This window comes from Trichomycterus rosablanca, chromosome 17 (assembly GCF_030014385.1).
Source record: "Trichomycterus rosablanca isolate fTriRos1 chromosome 17, fTriRos1.hap1, whole genome shotgun sequence".
Classification (NCBI taxonomy): Eukaryota; Metazoa; Chordata; class Actinopteri; order Siluriformes; family Trichomycteridae; genus Trichomycterus; species Trichomycterus rosablanca.
The window spans coordinates 10,949,282-10,968,516 of NC_086004.1; the positions used below are offsets into that span (position 1 = coordinate 10,949,282).

General features: G+C 40.5%; 1 protein-coding gene across 1 annotated transcript in view; it reads right to left on the reverse strand.

Moving 5' to 3' along the window:
* Positions 1-19,235, reverse strand: part of arid3a (AT-rich interactive domain 3A) — a 93,676-nt gene that overhangs the window by 44,699 nt on the left and 29,742 nt on the right. Inside the window, exons 2-3 of the mRNA XM_063012941.1 lie at positions 7,121-7,703; positions 3,452-3,734 (exon numbers count right to left, since the gene is read on the reverse strand). Coding sequence (XP_062869011.1) covers positions 3,452-3,734; positions 7,121-7,470 — 633 coding nt within the window. The 5' untranslated portion in view covers positions 7,471-7,703. The remainder of the gene's footprint in view (positions 1-3,451; positions 3,735-7,120; positions 7,704-19,235) is intronic.

Consider the following 19,235-nt stretch of genomic DNA (forward strand, 5'->3'; position numbering starts at 1 on the left):
CCTCAAACAGTCAGACTCCAAACTCAACCATGGCCAAGACCAAAGAGCTGTCGAAGGACACCAGGAAGAAAATTGTAGACCTGCACCAGGCTGGGAAGAGTGAATCTACAATAGGCAAGCAGGTTGGTGTGAATAAATCAACTGTGGGAGCAATTGTAAGAAAATGGAAGACATACAAGACCATTGATAATCTCCCTTGGGGTCAAGATCTCATCCCGTGTGGTCAAAATGATCATGAGAACGGTGAGCAAAAATCCCAGAACTACACGGAGGGACCTGATGAATGACCTGCAGAGAGCTGGGACCAAAGTAACAAAGGCTACCATCAGTAACACACTACGCCGAGAGGGACTCAAATCCTGCAGTGCCAGGCGTGTCCCCCTGCTTAAGCCAGTACATGTCCAGGCCCGTCTGAAGTTTGCCAGAGAGCATATGGATGATCCAGAAGAGGATTGGGAGAATATCATGTGGTCAGATGAAACCAAAATGGAACTTTTTGGTAAAAACTCAACTCGTCGTGTTTGGAGGAAGAAGAAGAACCCAAGAACACCATACCTACTGTGAAGCATGGGGGTGGAAACATCATGCTTTGGGGCTGTTTTTCTGCAAAGGGGACAGGACGACTGATCCGTGTTAAGGGAAGAATGAACGGGGCCATGTATCGTGAGATTTTAAGCCAAAACCTCCTTCCATCAGTGAGAGCATTGAAGATGGAACGTGGCTGGGTCTTCCAGCATGACAATGATCCCAAACACACTGCTTGGGCAACGACGGAGTGGCTCCGTAAAAAGCATTTCAAGGTCCTGGAGTGGCCTAGCCAGTCTCCAGACCTCAACCCCATAGAAAATTTGTGGAGTCCGTGTTGCCCAGCGACAGCCCCAAAACATCACTGCTGTAGAGGAGATCTGCATGGAGGAATGGGCCAAAATACCAGCTACAGTGTGTGCAAACCTGGTGAAGACTTACAGGAAACGTTTGACCTCTGTCATTGCCAACAAAGGTTATGTTACGAAGTATTGAGTTGAACTTTTGTTATTGACCAAATACTTATTTTCCACCATAATTTACAAAAAAATTCTTTAAAAATTCTACAATGTGATGTCCTGGATATTTTTTTTTCTCATTTTGTCTCTCATAGTTGAAGTGTACCTATGATGAAAATTACAGACCTCTCTCATCTTTCTAAGTAGGAGAACCTGCAAAATCAGTGGCTGACTAAATACTTTTTGACCCCACTGTACTTCTAGCATGTATACAAAACTACGGTTGATGTCATTCATTAGAAAGAGCATATGGTGACAGGTCTGTGCAGTGTTGCATGAAGTAGCTTGTAGGCTGGTATTAATTAGAATTGGGCAATAAATGATGTTCTGCACTCCTTACAATGTGTTATGTAATTTTCAAGTTGTTACTTGTGGTGAGGTATGATTGACAGGCAGAAGTCCAAGGAGTCCCTAGTAGATAGTTAATTTGGATTAAAACCTCTATAAATCCATTGTATTATTATGCAATTATTCCCCATTTCATAATGTTTCAGATATCAATGCCTTAGCTACATCTAGATTGAATTACTGTAATGCACTTCAGTTCAGAAATAACAAAGCATCTCAGTTCAAAATGCTGCATCCGGAATGTTAACTGGTATAAAAAAAGAGAGCATGTTACTCCAGTTTAGTATATGTACTGTACATTGGCTCCCATTATAGAATAAAGCAATAAGCCACGAGAGAATGTCTTCTTTCCCCGTGATAAAATCATAGCAGTAACGCACGGTCTCGAGTGGCTTATTGCTTTTATAAAATGGCGGTCAACATAATACAATAAATACAACAATGTTTAATTCATAAATGTATTTATTGTGTATAAACTTACAATAAAGCATTCTTCCGCGATGCAAGGTAGTTCAATTAACAGTGTTGCTAGGCAACATGAGGGCGAACATAACATTCACTTTTTCTTTTCAGTGGCGTATTAATACGGAATGATGTGAGGTGGTCGTAGGTGTGCGTTTATCGGGGATTTTACAACGGCTTCGAATGCGGCTCAGCCAATCAGATTTTAGGACCAGAACTATCCATTTTATAATCCAGTATAAAATGGCATTGATTATTTTTTAAAGCTTAGAATTGACTCTCTCATATGAAACGGCTAGGGCTGAAACGATTCCTCGAGAAACTCGAGTAATTCGATTACTAAAAATCATCGATTCAAATTTTTCACATCGAGGCATCGTTTGATCCATACAACTACATACAGCTCACGGTGTTTCGCACTTTTGCACAACGCGTTCACGCTGTGAGCAGGTGACGCGAAGAAGCCGAGGGCTGCATCCGAAATCTCATACTTAAATAGTACTTAACAGGACTTAATCTGGGTACTTTTCGCGTACAGTTCCATGAATACTACGTTTTTTGGACACGTTCGCCGCTCCTGCGTACTGTTCAGTATGGAAGTGTGCGATTTGAAAACTCAGAACAACATCCACACCATCAGAGCGTTGTGTTGATACGTTTACTTTTCTTCATTACAGCCACCCACAGGCTTTTTTGAGGGCTTAGGCAAACACACATGATACAATCCTGACAGAACTTTTTTTTTTCCTCCTACAAATGCCACAAAGCCTCCCAACAAAATACTAAAGCTTTATGTTCTGTTCGAGCTGTAGCTGAAACTTTTAGTTCTGAAAGTTAGAGACAATGTTTATGTATTATTGTTTATTATTATTTATGCCTTAGTTTTAGGTTGCCTGTTTACATTTTAAAAGTATGCGTTTTATTTTTGATGTATTTGTTTTTGCATATCAAAAATGTTCTCTTTAAACTGTACCGTATGCAAGGAATAAAAATGTACAGTTTGTTTTAAAAGACGCGTCTTATTTAATCTTATACGTATTTGTTTTTGCTCTTTCTTAAAGCAAAAGTATTTCTTATCTGATTACTCGATTAATCGCTGGAATAATCGACAGAATACTCGATTACAAAAATAATCGATAGTTGCAGCCCTAGAAACAGCATATTTTGTGAACATGCTTAACATCTCTCAGGCTTACATCCCAGCCTTAAACAAAAAAGGGTATCATGCCGTTACTGTCGCCGCAACAGAACCTTGAATGGTCTCCCATGTGACATTACACATGCTCCACCTGTGACTGTTTTCAAAACTAAGCCTAAAACACACCTTGATCGATAAGCATTCAGCAGCTGGACTGCTGTACATTGTTGTGTAATGTACGCATGTTCTATGTACGGAAGCAGTAAAATAAACATGCTATATAAATAATTTACTTACTTACTACCACTATTACATTTGCAATTATCTACTATGTTTTCTTGTTTGGCTCATCTTGAACTAAAACACTGCAGACTACTGAAGTACAAAACTGCTAGTGTCTCCACAAGAAAAGAAAACACAACCACCGAAAGAAAACCTGTTGTTAAATCAAAAGTCCTACCTGTCTGAACTGCTCCTCGTATGTCCAGTCTGTGTGGTCCTGACTAAGTTGCTGGCTGTGAGAAGGAGGCGTCGGTAAACTTGAGACCCGTGGTTCAGATTCGAGCCCCGGTCGGGCTTTCTGCAGTTTAAACTGAGGGTGATGCTGACGATGAGGCAGCAGCAGGATGCCTCGGCCCGGGGTTGCCGATTCCAGGCCCATTTGCAGGCCTTCCTCTGCCATGTCATCATCATAGTCTTCCTCCATCTCCCCCTCGAAGTCATCCTCATCCCACTTCTGCTTTCTAAAAAAAAGGCAAGTAACACGGTTAAAAGAAATTCAATTATAGCTAACTTTGAGATTCTGGGTATTTTCATTCCAAGGAGTGAGTATGCCCAATACCAAAAATAACAAACCTATGCGGCTCACCGGACTAGCTGATTAATAAATCGATATAAATAATATTACTACAATCTGCTGAACAGTCAAAGATTCAAAGGGATTTCAAGCGGCTAAAATGTTGAGCTCTCGTGTTCGAATTTCTTCCTTGCTATCGTCTGGCCGGGCACCCACACAGACATTACTGTCTGTGTCTCAGGGGATGAATGGTTGAACGGGTTCCTCAATGCTGCTGTTCTGGCCTTTGCTCGATAGAAATGAAGGAATCATGGAGAGTAGAGAACGGGTGTGAGACCCTGTTTCCAGTCGACATCATCGACTAGGTTGACCAATCGCAGCAGCCCTACTGGATATGACTAGATTGTGAGGAAAATTGGGAAAAATGCATTACAAGTTGCACTGCAAGTCATTGTATTTAATGCTAACCTAATATAGAACGGTTCCCAATCTGCAAAGAACTAAATAGTATGTCAGTTTAAAAGGCAGTACATTTGAGCTTTAATCTCTACCTCCAAAAAGCATCTTTTTAAATCTCCTCTTTAAACTGTATTGCACTTCAAATTGTAGCTAACTTTCTAAGATTCTCGTTTCATTCCAAGGAATGAGTAGGCCCAATACCAACAATAGCTCTGTGCGGACCTATGCGGCTCACCAGACTATAGCCGATTAATAAGTCTATATAAATAATAATAATACAAATTGCTGAGCAGTCAAAGATTCTTTAAAAGTGATGGAAATAACATGGAAAAGTCCTGTGAGATGTATTAGCAAAGCCAGCCAGTAGGGTAAATCCTAAATGAGTTCATATTGGCTACACAAGACACTCTACGGTGTGTAAAAGCAAGAAAATATTTGGGAATAAGAATATCGATGTGCAAAAAATAGGAAACGGCAGTCTTTTGCATACGTGCACACACGCATCATGATAAGAAGATGGGCAGAGCGGTAGGCAGGCGGGCAGCTAGTCATAGACAGATAAGCAGACAGGCAAATTCAGTATTGTAATTACTGGTAAACATGTTATGGGCAGTTGCATGATCCAAAACAAAGTTCGGTTATTGTTGATTGAACACAGAAAACGTGTGTAAACTGTCCACAATGCTCAAGCTCATGGCTTGTTGGAGTCCTAATTTACATAATAAAGGCCTTCACAGTGTCAGCACTTGTGCTTCATTTTTATTAACCGCTTTACCCTGGCAGATCAGGTTCCACCGGGAAATACTGGTCGCAAGGCAGGAATACCCTGAACAGGGTGCCAATTCATCGCAGGGCCCCCTACACTCCCCTTCCCTCAAGCATAGCCAATCAGGTTTGCGTAGACGCCTAGTTGGCCGATGGGTTAATGTAATAGACCGCTGCACCACACGAGTGTCCAAGTGTTACTGCAAAAGTCAATATACTGGCCAACAGTAACCAACAACATATTTTGTAGCCAGTTGGATTCAAGTGTCTATTTGCCTCTTTTTTCTTGATGACATGTTTGTTTGTTTATTAGGATTTTAACGTCATGTTTTACACTTTGGTTACATTCATGACAGGAAACTGTAGTTACTCTTCACACAAGATTCATCAGTTCACACAAGGTTATATCAAACACAGTCTTGGACAATTTAGTGTCTCCAATTCACCTCACTTGCATGTTTTTGGACTGTGGGAGGAAACCGGAGCACCCGGAGGACATGCAAACTCCACACCCACCCAGGGCCTTCTTGCTGTGAGGCGACAGTGCTACCCACTTAGCCGCCCTACTTGATGACATGAGACTAATAATAATAATAATAAGTTAAAAAATAATAAAACCTTCCTTTACATTTATATAGTCGCCGCTATACCAGAGCTGGGGATACCAGAGCCGCTATACCACCGCTATACCAGAGCTGGGATTTTGTGATGAATTAAAAATGAAGCCAAAGTTTGTAATTACTTGGACCGGTTTAACAGGTACATAATCCATATTTACAGTAAGACTGGTTAAGAAACCAGCACTTTAAGGCCAACAACTAAGCAAATATTATTTAACCAGTGTTTTAAATCTGTAATGTTTGCATATATTTACTGAGATAAGGCTTTAGGGGATGTGATGCTAATGTAAAGCTGAATAAACCTAGCAGTGAGATATACACATATACACCGATCAGCCATAACATTAAAACCACCTCCTTGTTTCTACACTCACTGTCCATTTTATCAGCTCCACTTACCATATAGAAGCACTTTGTAGTTCTACAATTACTGACTGTAGTTCATCTGTTTCTCCGCATGCTTTGTTATCCCCCTTTCATGCTGTTCTTCAATGGTCAGGACTCTCACAGGACCACTACAGAGCAGGTATTATTTGGGTGGTGGATGATTCTCAGCACTGCAGTGACACTGACATGGTGGTGGTGTGTTAGTGTGTGTTGTGCTGGTATGAGTGGATCACACACAGCAGCACTGATGGAGTTTTTAAACACCTCATTGTCACTGCTGGACTGAGAATAGTCCACCAACCAACCCTGTGGGCAGCGTCCTGTGACCACTGATGAAGGTCTAGATGACCAACTCAAACAGCAGCAATAGATGAGCGATCGTCTCTGACTTTACATCTACAAGGTGGACCAACTAGGTAGGAGTGTCTAATAGAGTGGACAGTGAGTGGACACGGTTCTTAAAAACTCCAGCAGCGCTGCTGCGTCTGATCCACTCATACCAGCACAACACACACTAACACACCACCACCATGTCAGTGTCACTGCAGTGCTGAGAAGAGAATGATCCACCACCCAACTAATACCTGCTCTGTGGGGGTCCTGACCATTGATGAACAGGGTGAAAGCAGGTTAAAAAGGCATGTAGAGAAATAGATGGACTACAGTCAGTAATTGTAGAACTACAAAGTGCTCCTATATGGTAAGTGGAGCTGATAAAATGGACAGTGAGCATACAAACAAGGAGGTGGTTTTAATGTTATGGCTGATCGGTGTATAGTATAAAAAGGATAGGTCCAAAGATAGAATCTTGGAGCACTCCCTGAGCAACTGGGTGGGTGGATCTGCTCTATTTTGCTTTTCCAGAAATAGGGTTTGTATTAGAGTAGACCTCGCATCTCTAATTAAAAAAAAAGTACCCATTAAAAAATAATTATGTTGGGTGTCAACATGCATTGACGACATAACATTTCTTAGCAGCAGTTGTTTCATTACAACAGCAATCAAAATTTGTTACCCACAATAAGTACGTATCACAACCATACTAAACGCAACATCTCTAATTATTCAGGTTGGCACCCAAGTAACCAATGGCACAACTTACATTTGCTCCTCCTCCTCTGACCCCATCATGTCCCTATAGTGGTCCTCTCCGTTCTCCTCTTGCGCTCCATCCTCTTCGTTCTCGTCTCCGCTGCTGCTGTGCTCTGACGTGGGACTGTCGGCTGTCGTTCTCCTCTGCAGCCCGGCCGCCACGGCCCTCATAGCTGCCAACGCTGCCATCTGAGCATGCTCTGTTTCAGAGGCGGCGCTCAGCTTCAACTCGTCGCTTGTAGGGGAGGAGCTCGGAAATGTTCCCGCCTGCTGCTGTTGCTGCTGCTGCTGTTCCATCTCCATCAGCAGTCTGGCCCGTTGTTGCCTGTGCAAGTTCTCCATTACTGCCTGCAGCTTCATCTCCAGGCAAACAGGACACACGCCTTAAGTCTCACCTCCTTCGACCCAGTCTTTGTCAAGGCAGCACCAATCAAGTTGAAGTCAATGAACTTACAAACAGTTGGGTTTTTTTTTAACCTGAGGGAACTTGATTCCAATGTTTGGGTGGAATTTCAGGCTTTTTCGACTTGTCAGCAGCAGGATTCAGAGAGCATGAGGTTCCCAACACAATATGCAGACAGCTTGGTCACAGCCTAGAAAGAAAAAAAAAAGAATTAAAATGGTATTATTGTTTAAATTTTTTACATATTTACCACTGCTTAATACTGGTTAGGTTTATGGTGGGTCTAGTTTCCCTGACAAGACAGGACGCCAATCAAACGCGGGGCTTCAGCCATCCCCCAGCCTGCCCCAACATGGATCATGTTTATATGTCAACACCTGAATGGCTGATAGCACCATTGTGCCCCCAGAACCCCTTTGTTTTGAGGAAAATATATTGATAAAGACTGTTTGGACTATTTTATAATGGTAGCTAATGTGCTGTAATTACTGTTTCTATAATAAATATTACATTCATTTCATTTCCTTTGAAGACTTTTATCTAGTCAGGGTTGTGGCGGGCCCGGTTTAACAGGAAAATACTTGCCGCAAGGCAGGAACACCCTTAACAGTGCAACATCCCCAGACACTAATGCCCAGACACTAATGCCCGTGTGCCAATCATGCCTGTGTAGATTCCCAGACAGCTGATAACACTGCTGAGACCGGTGGTGGGTGGATCAGCGGTGGTGGGCTAGCATAACAGACCACTGTGCCACCTAAGTGCCCTTTTATTACATTTATTTTGTATTAAAACTTTTAGTTTTTATTCATGTACATTATGATTTGTTCAATGGTTTTAAAATAAACGACCCACTAAACAGATTTAGAAAAGATCTTTCTAAACACCTACAAGAAAAAAATCTGAGCTTATAGTATGTAGTAATGTAGCGTCATGAGAATGTAATTAGGCAACACCTACACAATACCACAATCTCTCACCACAAGGTGTTACATATTTCATGTTCACTTGCACGCTCATGTCTTCCTAAATGCCTCTGTAGACGTGCCAACTCTACCACAGGATTACAATACACATCAAAATCCCCAGTGTTAAACCAACATGCTTGATAAACACTAGACACAAAGGAACACAGCATGTACAGCTAAAGAGCAACAGATTACACACAAAGGTCAAATTGTTAGTCAGGTTGTTTAACAAATAAAGCTGTAATTACCGTTTACACTCCCTTGGTAGGCTGATACAGATCAGACTGATTTTGGGGTTAAAGTGAACACAACAAAACTATTTTTATTGAACACAGAAACTTTTACATACTTACACTCAACAAATATAGTATGGCTGAACAGACAGACGGATGGATAGATGGATGGATAGACGGATAGACAGACAGGTGAATAGATAGATAAACAATCAGACAGGTGGACAGACAGACAGACAGACAGATAAACAAACAGGTAGATAGACAGACAGACAGACACATAAGATGGATAAGGTAGATAAGACAGACAGACAGACAAACAGGTAGACAGACAGACAGACACATACGATGGATAAGGTAGATGAGACAGACAGATAGATAAGACAGACAGACAGAGACAGACAGACAGATAAACAATCAGACAGATAAATAGATAGATAGATAGATAGATAGATAGATAGATAGATAGATAGATAGATAGATAGATAGATAGAGACATACATACAGTGTATCACAAAAGTGAGTACACCCCTCACATTTCTGCAGATATTTAAGTATATCTTTTCATGGGACAACACTGACAAAATGACACTTTGACACAATGAAAAGTAGTCTGTGTGCAGCTTATATAACAGTGTAAATTTATTCTTCCCTCAAAATAACTCAATATACAGCCATTAATGTCTAAACCACCGGCAACAAAAGTGAGTACACCCCTAAGAGACTACACCCCTAAATGTCCAAATTGAGCACTGCTTGTCATTTTCCCTCCAAAATGTCATGTGATTTGTTAGTGTTACTAGGTCTCAGGTGTGCATATGGAGCAGGTGTGTTCAATTTAGTAGTACAGCTCTCACACTCTCTCATACTGGTCACTGAAAGTTCCAACATGGCACCTCATGGCAAAGAACTCTCTGAGGATCTTAAAAGATGAATTGTTGCGCTACATGAAGATGGCCAAGGCTACAAGAAGATTGCCAACACCCTGAAACTGAGCTGCAGCACAGTGGCCAAGATCATCCAGCGTTTTAAAAGAGCAGGGTCCACTCAGAACAGACCTCGCGTTGGTCGTCCAAAGAAGCTGAGTGCACATGCTCAGCGTCACATCCAACTGCTGTCTTTGAAAGATAGGCGCAGGAGTGCTGTCAGCATTGCTGCAGAGATTGAAAAGGTGGGGGGTCCGCCTGTCAGTGCTCAGACCATACGCCGCACACTACATCAAATTGGTCTGCATGGCTGTCACCCCAGAAGGAAGCCTCTTCTGAGGTCTCTACACAAGAAAGCCCGCAAACAGTTTGCTGAAGACATGTCAACAAAGGACATGGATTACTGGAACCATGTCCTATGGTCTGATGAGACCAAGATTAATTTGTTTGGTTCAGATGGTCTCAAGCATGTGTGGCGGCAATCAGGTGAGGAGTACAAAGATAAGTGTGTCATGCCTACAGTCAAGCATGGTGGTGGGAATGCCATGGTCTGGGGCTGCATGAGTGCAGCAGGTGTTGGGGAGTTACATTTCATTGAGGGACACATGAACTCCAATATGTACTGTGAAATACTGAAGCAGAGCATGATCCCCTCCCTCCGGAAACTGGGTTGCAGGGCAGTGTTCCAGCATGATAATGACCCCAAACACACCTCTAAGATGACCACTGCTTTATTGAAGAGGCTGAGGGTAAAGGTGATGGACTGGCCAAGCATGTCTCCAGACCTAAACCCAATAGAACATCTTTGGGGCATCCTCAAGCGGAAGGTGGAGGAGCGCAAAGTCTCGAATATCCACCAGCTCCGTGATGTCGTCATGGAGGAGTGGAAAAGCATTCCAGTGGCAACCTGTGAAGCTCTGGTAAACTCCATGCCCAGGAGAGTTAAGGCAGTTCTGGGAAATAATGGTGGCCACACAAAATATTGACACTTCAGGAACTTTCACTAAGGGGTGTACTCACTTTTGTTGCCGGTGGTTTAGACATTAATGGCTGTATATTGAGTTATTTTGAGGGAAGAATACATTTACACTGTTATATAAGCTGCACACAGACTACTTTTCATTGTGTCAAAGTGTCATTTTGTCAGTGTTGTCCCATGAAAAGATATACTTAAATATCTGCAGAAATGTGAGGGGTGTACTCACTTTTGTGATACACTGTACATACATACATACATAAGATGGATAAGGTAGATAAGATAGATAGATAGATAGAAAGATAGAAAGATAGATAGATAGATAGATAGATAGATAGATAGATAGATAGATAGATAGATAGATAGATAGATAGATAGATAGATAGATAGATAGATAGATAGAGACATACATACATACATACATAAGATGGATAAGGTAGATAAGACAGACAGACAGACAGATAGACAGATAGATAGATAGATAGATAGATAGATAGATAGATAGATAGATAGATAGATAGATAGACAGACAATCAGACAGGTGGATGGATGGATAGATAGATAGATAGATAGATAGATAGATAGATAGATAGATAGATAGATAGATAGATAGATAGATAGATGGATAAGGTACATAAGACAGACAGACAGATAGACAGATAGATAGAGAGATAGATAGAGAGATAGACAGATAGATAGATAGATAGAGAGATAGATAGATAGATAGATAGATAGATAGATAGATAGATAGATAGATAGATAGATAGATAGATACATAAGATGGAAAAGACAGACAGACAGACAGACAGACAGACAGACAGATAGATAGGAGACATACATACATAAGATGGATGAGGTAGATAAGACAGACAGACAGATAGATAGATAGATAGATAGATAGATAGATAGATAGATAGATAGATAGATAGATAGATAGATAGATAGACAGACAATCAGACAGGTGGATGGATAGATAGATAGATAGATAGATAGATAGATAGATAGATAGATAGATAGATAGATAGATAGATAGATAGATAGACAGACAATCAGACAGGTGGATGGATAGATAGATAGATAGATAGATAGATAGATAGATAGATAGATAGATAGAGTGCCTTGCAAAAGTATTCAGCCCCCTTGAACTTTTCAACCTTTTGCCACATTTCAGGCTTCAAACATAACGATATGAAATTGTAATTTTTTGTGAAGAATCAACAACAAGTGCGACACAATCGTGAAGTGGAACGAAATTTATTGGATATTTTAAACTTTTTTTAGAAATAAAAAACTGAAAAGTGGGGCGTGCAATATTATTCAGCCCCCTTGCGTTAATACTTTGTAGCGCCACCTTTTGCTGCGATTACAGCTGCAAGTCGCTTGGGGTATGTCTCTATTAGTTTTGCACATCGAGAGACAGAAATTTTTGCCCATTCTTCCTTGCAAAACAGTTCGAGCTCAGTGAGGTTGGATGGAGAGCGTTTGTGAACAGCAGTTTTCAGCTCTTTCCACAGATTCTCGATGGGATTCAGGTCTGGACTTTGACTTGGCCATTCTAACACCTGGATACGTTTATTTGTGAACCATTCCATTGTAGATTTTGCTTTATGTTTTGGATCATTGTCTTGTTGGAAGATAAATCTCCGTCCCAGTCTCAGGTCTTTTGCAGACTGCAACAGGTTTTCTTCCAGAATGGTCCTGTATTTGGCTCCATCCATCTTCCCATCAATTTTAACCATCTTCCCTGTCCCTGCTGAAGAAAAGCAGGCCCAAACCATGATGCTGCCACCACCATGTTTGACAGTGGGGATGGTGTGTTCAGGGTGATGAGCTGTGTTGCTTTTACGCCAAACATAACGTTTTGCATTGTGGCCAAAAAGTTCGATTTTGGTTTCATCTGACCAGAGCACCTTCTTCCACATGTTTGGTGTGTCTACCAGGTGACTATCAGTCTTCTCCTTGTTTGAGCTGAAAGTTTAGAGGGACGGCCGGGTCTTGGTAGATTTGCAGTGGTCTGATACTCCTTCCATTTCAATATGATCGCTTTCACAGTGCTCCTTGAGATGTTTAAAGCTTGGGAAATCTTTTTGTATCCAAATCCGGCTTTAAACTTCTCCACAACAGTATCTCGGACCTGCCTGGTGTGTTCCTTGGTCTTCATGATGCTCTCTGCGCTTTAAACAGAACTCTGAGACTGTCACAGAGCAGGTGCATTTATACGGAGACTTGATTACACACAGGTGGATTCTATTTATCACCATCAGTCATTTAGGTCAACATTGGATCATTCAGAGATCCTCACTGAACTTCTGGAGTGAGTTTGCTGCACTGAAAGTAAAGGGGCTGAATAATATTGCACGCCCCACTTTTTAGTTTTTTATTTCTAAAAAAAGTTTAAAATATCCAATAAATTTCGTTCTACTTCACGATTGTGTCCCACTTGTTGTTGATTCTTCACAAAAAATTACAATTTCATATCGTTATGTTTGAAGCCTGAAATGTGGCAAAAGGTTGAAAAGTTCAAGGGGGCTGAATACTTTTGCAAGGCACTGTAGATAGATAGATAGATAGATAGATAGATAGATAGATAGATAGATAGATAGATAGATAGATAGATAGACAATCAGACAGGTGGATAGATAGATAGATAGATACATAGATAGATAGATAGATAGATAGATAGATAGATAGATAGATAGATAGACAATCAGACAGGTGGATAGATAGATAGATAGATAGATAGATAGATAGATAGATAGATAGATAGATAGATAGATAGATAGATAGATAGATAGATAGATAGACAATCAGACAGGTGGATAGATAGATAGATAGATAGATAGATAGATAGATAGATAGATAGATAGATAGATAGATAGATAGATAGATAGATAGATAGATAGATAGATAGATAGATAGATAGATAGACAATCAGACAGGTGGATAGATAGATAGATAGATAGATAGATAGATAGATAGATAGATAGATAGATAGATAGATAGATAGATAGATAGATAGATAGACAATCAGACAGGTGGATAGATAGATAGATAGATAGATAGATAGATAGATAGATAGATAGATAGATAGATAGATAGATAGATAGATAGATAAACAATCAGACAGGTGGATAGATAGATAGATAGATAGATAGATAGATAGATAGATAGATAGATAGATAGATAGATAGATAGATAGATAGATAGATAGACAATCAGACAGGTGGATAGATAGATCCGCAGCATTCTATCAGTGCTGTGTTTTCGAACGGGATGCGAGGTCTCACAATTTTACTGCATATTGTTACATGGCGTTGGCTAACGTGAGCTACAAAGGGCTTCTAGTAAAAATATTTCTCATTTTATATGCATTGCCTAAGTGGAAAGTACAACATGTTCCATTGAGGCACCGTTTGACAGACTGACTGATAGAGAATAATCAACAGGATTTAAAACATGACAAGCTATGCGGGTTTATATCTAATAGTAGTGTTATTACACAGATCTTATCTTTTGGTGAAGCAGCATGACCCTGGCAGCTACCATGAAGTATTCTGCTGCATAATTAGGGTCAGAAAAACACTGCCAGAGCTATAAAATACCAAAGTTGATGATATCATGCTATCTGTCTCACACTCACTACAGACTGGGTACCAAATATTTCATATATATACACTGATCAGTAGGGATGTCCCGATCCGATCTCAAAGATCGGAATCGGGGCCGATCAAGGCATTTTTAACTGATCGGAAATCGGCTTTACTAATGCCGATCATAACCCGATCTTTTGTTTTACGTCAGCATGTCCGCTGTGTGGAAATACTTTAAATTGGAAAGTGAAACGAGTCCAACAGCGGTGTAATGTCTGTAATGTGAGCGTTTCACGAGGCGGTAGGAGCAGAGCTGCGTTCATTACTGTAGAATTTTACTGTTTATATGGTGTGTGAGTCGAGGATCACTCCGGTTTACAAAACAATAACTTTTAATCCGAGAATGAAAACTTCAGGACCATAACAAAGCTTTTACGAGTTTACGTGTTACAAGACTGAACGACATCTCAGTATCAAGCTCTCTGATTGGCTTAGTTATGTAACCGAGCGTCGTAGCGATGCACTTGCTTAATAAAGAAATAAATACACGCTATATTCACAAATTGTCGGGAGCAAAACACTTTATTAACTTCTTCTGTTACTGTACTGAATTGCGGACAGCTAGAGCCCAGCACGCTATTCCATGCACTATGGAAGCCCCAAAGGGACAAAACACACTCACTTTGCATAGAAACGTCCATCAAACCATTGTCACAATACAAGCACTTTAAGAACTGGCTTTCCTTCATAACAAAAGAGTGACTTTCCATTTTATTTTGGTATTCAGGTTTTACTGTAATGCTGTTAAGTAACTTCTTTGTTTTTTTTATATTCAAGTTAAGCTGCTACACCACTTGTGAGTGGAGATTTTTGTTCATTTTTAGTGTATCACTGCATTAAACAGAATTATGTTCTTTGAATATAAAGTTCAAAGTGAAACTGTAATTATCTCACTTCATTTTTACTACAATGCTGCACTAGGTTTGTTTACTTTTATTTTGTAAAAGAACATTAAGCAATAGCTTGGATGCAGGCAATATTTTTCCTACAGCACTGCAGAGCTATTCAGTTGTTAAACATGTACGTACATTGGATTAATTTGAATAACTGTAATGTACTTGAAGTGTGCACTGTGTGAACAGTATTATCTAGTTCTTATCTAGACAATATCTAGAAAATACAAGTATCGGTTTGAGAATCGGTATCGGATCGGGATCAAAATTAAAGATCAGGATCAAAATTAAAGATCAGGATCAAAATTAAAGATCGGGAACAAAAAAACATGATCGGGACATCCCTACTGATCAGCGATAACATTAAAACCACCTCCTTGTTTTTTACGCTTACTGTCCATTTTATCAGCTCCACTTACCATATAGGAGCACTTTGTAGTTCTACAATTACTGACTGTAGTCCATCGGTTTCTCTGCATGCTTTGATCCACTCATACCAGCACAACAAACACTAACACACCACCACCATGTCATTGTCACTGCAGGGCTGAGAATGATCCAACACCCAAATAATACCTGCTCTGTGGTGGTCCTGTGGGGACCATTGAAGAACAGGGTGAAAGCAGGCTTAAAAGGTATGTAAAATAGATGGACTACAGTCAGTAATTGTAGAACTTAAAAGTGCTTCTATATGGTAAGTGGAGCTGATAAAATTTGTATATATATATATATATATATATATATATATATACACAATCCCCGCCCTGATTGAGGAGAGCCAATCGTTGTTCTTAAAGCCGCCCAGCCGGATGGCAGAGCTGAGTTTCGAACAGATGAGTTCGGAATGTCAGCTCTGGTGTGTTAGCGTGTTTTACCGCTGCGCCAACTAAGTGCCCCCAGGGGTACCAAATAATTCTATTCTATTAATTAATTATTACTTTCACCCAATCCAGTCGTGTCCGTTAGGCGTCTAGCTCTCGCTCTTGTCGCTGGCACCACACCCAACCCCAACCCCACCCCCAACCCGTTGTTGGCCCTTCCTACCGACAAACGGCTAATCGCATGTCTGTGTAGTCACCTGGCTGGTCGATAATACTTGAAAGCTTAAAATCCCAGTGATGATGGGCTAAAGATTTAGACCGCAGTGCCACCCGGGTGCTGTTTGTTAGCAAGAACAAAAAACGTTTCTGTGCTTTGGTACACACAGGCATTAGCTATATTTTGTGTTATTTAATAAACAAGTGAGGTCCATGATTGTTAGCTATGGTATTGCTGCCGACTAACCTCAGCTTCTGTTTCCTAACATGAAGCTCACGTGTCCCACTCCCACCAGTAAATATTTCCCTCATTCGGTGCCTAAATTTTAACATCGAGTTTGAAATATTGAGATTCAAACATGGAACTGCTCAAAACTACAGATCTGCAGATGAAATCTACACTAGTTTGATTAAATACAACATACTATGCAGGAAATTAACCATTGATTAAACTTTCACTGTACTACGTGCCATCCAGTGGGCACTTCAATCATGTTAAACATTAACAATACTAGGAAGCACTAGGAAGTCTGAAAAAAATTGGTCAGTAACACACTATAGTACCTGTAATAAACTGAGTTACCCCTGAAGCTAAACTTTTATTTAGGAAATAAATAGTTAATCACACAACTGCTGCAGGTAATGTGGGTGCTGCATGGCACCATGGTCCTGGGTTCAAACGTTTATATATATATAAACTGATCAGCCAGAACATTAAAACCATCTTCTTGTTTCTACACTCACTGTCTATTTTATCAGCTCCATTTACCATATAGAAGCACTTTCTGGTTCTACAATTACTGACTGTAGTCCATCTATTTCTCTACATACTTTTTTTTTTAACCTGCTTTTACTCTCTTCAATGGTCACAGGACCACCACCGAGCAGGTATTATTTAGGTGGTGGATCATTCTCAGCACTGCAGTGACACTGACATGGTGGTGGTGTGTTAGTGTGTGTTGTGCTGGTATGAGTGGATCAGACACAGCAGCGCTGATGGAGTTTTTAAACACCTCACTGTCACTGCTGGACTGGGATTAGTCCAACAACCAAAAATATCCAGCCAACAGCGCCTCATGGGCAGCGTCCTGTGACCACTGATGAAGGTCTAGAAGATGACCGACTCAGCAGCAATAGATGAGCGATCGTTTCTGACTTTACATCTACAAGGTGGATCAACTAGGTAGGAGTGTCTAATAGAGTGGACAGTGAGAGGACACGATATTTAAAAACTCCAGCAGCGCTGCTGCGTCTGATCCACTCATACCAGCACAACACACACTAACACACCACCACCATGTCAGTGTCACTGCAGTGCCGAGAATGATCCACCACCTAACAGGGCTCTAGAGTGCGACCAATTTGGTCGCACATGCGACCTAATTTCTCAATGGTGCGACTGAAAAAAATCTGAGGTCGCACCGGTGCGACCAGCCGTTCGAGGCAAAAAAAAGTCTCTGTGACTCTGAAAGTCATTAGATCCATATCTAATCATATCTAATCATATCTAACCAATCGGAGATAGTGAAGGGCAGGACCAGCGTCTTCAACAGTGGGCGTGAGTGTCTGTGCTGCTGTTACAGATGTTGGTTTTTATGTAAAAACATCAAACAAATATCGGTGATTAGAAGACGTGACGTGTTTGTCTCAGTTGTTGTTTTCTTTAGCTCACTGACGTGAGAAGAGTTTTGCGCTTCGCTTTCACCGCGACTCTCGGCACAAATAACCGATTTGATCAGCGCTCGACTCGATAGATAAAACATCATTAAAGTTCCATAATACAAACAAACATCTGTGTGAAATAACCATCAAACCCAGTCTAACAGCTCCACATGTATCTGTGTTTAGCTGGATTTACTTCACGTGTGCTGTTTATATTTCACGTTAAGCGTTGTTCGTTCTGTCTGGGTCACTGTTACCACGTCATATCACACAGTTCATCTTTTTTAAGGCACTTTAAAAATATCAGCAGCAAACTGACTCAAAATGTAATAATGTCATGTCATGTAGCCTATGTCAATAATATGTGTCTCGTTACTGCATTAACCATATGTAATATTCGTATCATTAAATGAGATTTGAAGCCCTTAAAACACTTGCACTGTTAATTTAGATTTTCTTTTTATTTCATTTATCTTGAGTTTAAATTTCAGCTCAGTGAAGCACTTTAAGCACCAACACTTTTTCAGTAAGTTACCTTTCTTGTATAATTGTGCTTCAAATAAAGAACTTTATGTTGACCAGATTGTTAGTTGATCATTTACAAGGCAATATTGCCTATATGGACAGTGAAAAAAAAATAATTGAACCTGTAAAACTGAGGTGTTAAATGCGATGCAGTCGAAAATTTGGGTGCACCTAACTTTTGTGCTGGTGCACCTAAGAAAAAACGTTAGGCACACCAGTGCAACCAGTGCAAAAAGTTAGTCTAGAGCCCTGCCTAAATAATACCTGCTCTGTGGTGGTCCTGTGGGGATCCTGACCATCGAAGAACAGGGTGAAAGCAGGCTTAAAAGGTATGTAGAGAATTAGATGGACTACAGTCAGTAATTGTAGAACTACAAAGTGCTTCTATATGGTAAGTGGAGCTGATAAAATGGACAGTGAGAGTAGAAACAAGGAGGTGGTTTTAATGTTACGGCTGATCAGTGGACACATATTAATACATATAATATAAAATGTAATTCCCACTATTTCATTCTGCATCCAATGGCAAAAATGCTATTCAAGTCGAAATTGCATCTTTGGCAAACTGGTAATTTCGTGTTATGGGTATGTAACTTTTTCTAAATAATATTTCGGCACAGTACAGACTCTCTCTCTCTCTCTCTCTCTCTCTCTCTCTCTCTCTCTCTCTCTGTATGGCACTGTTGCAATACTTCACTGCTAATTTAAATATCAACTGGCAGCTGTGGAGAAATTTGGAAGCTGTTGTCTTCAATGGACAAATGGACTGATGGTAACAGATAATGCAAATGATGCGGGTATTGCATGTTGAAAAAGTGGACAGTGAGATCATGAACCGTGACAGAGTTGAGG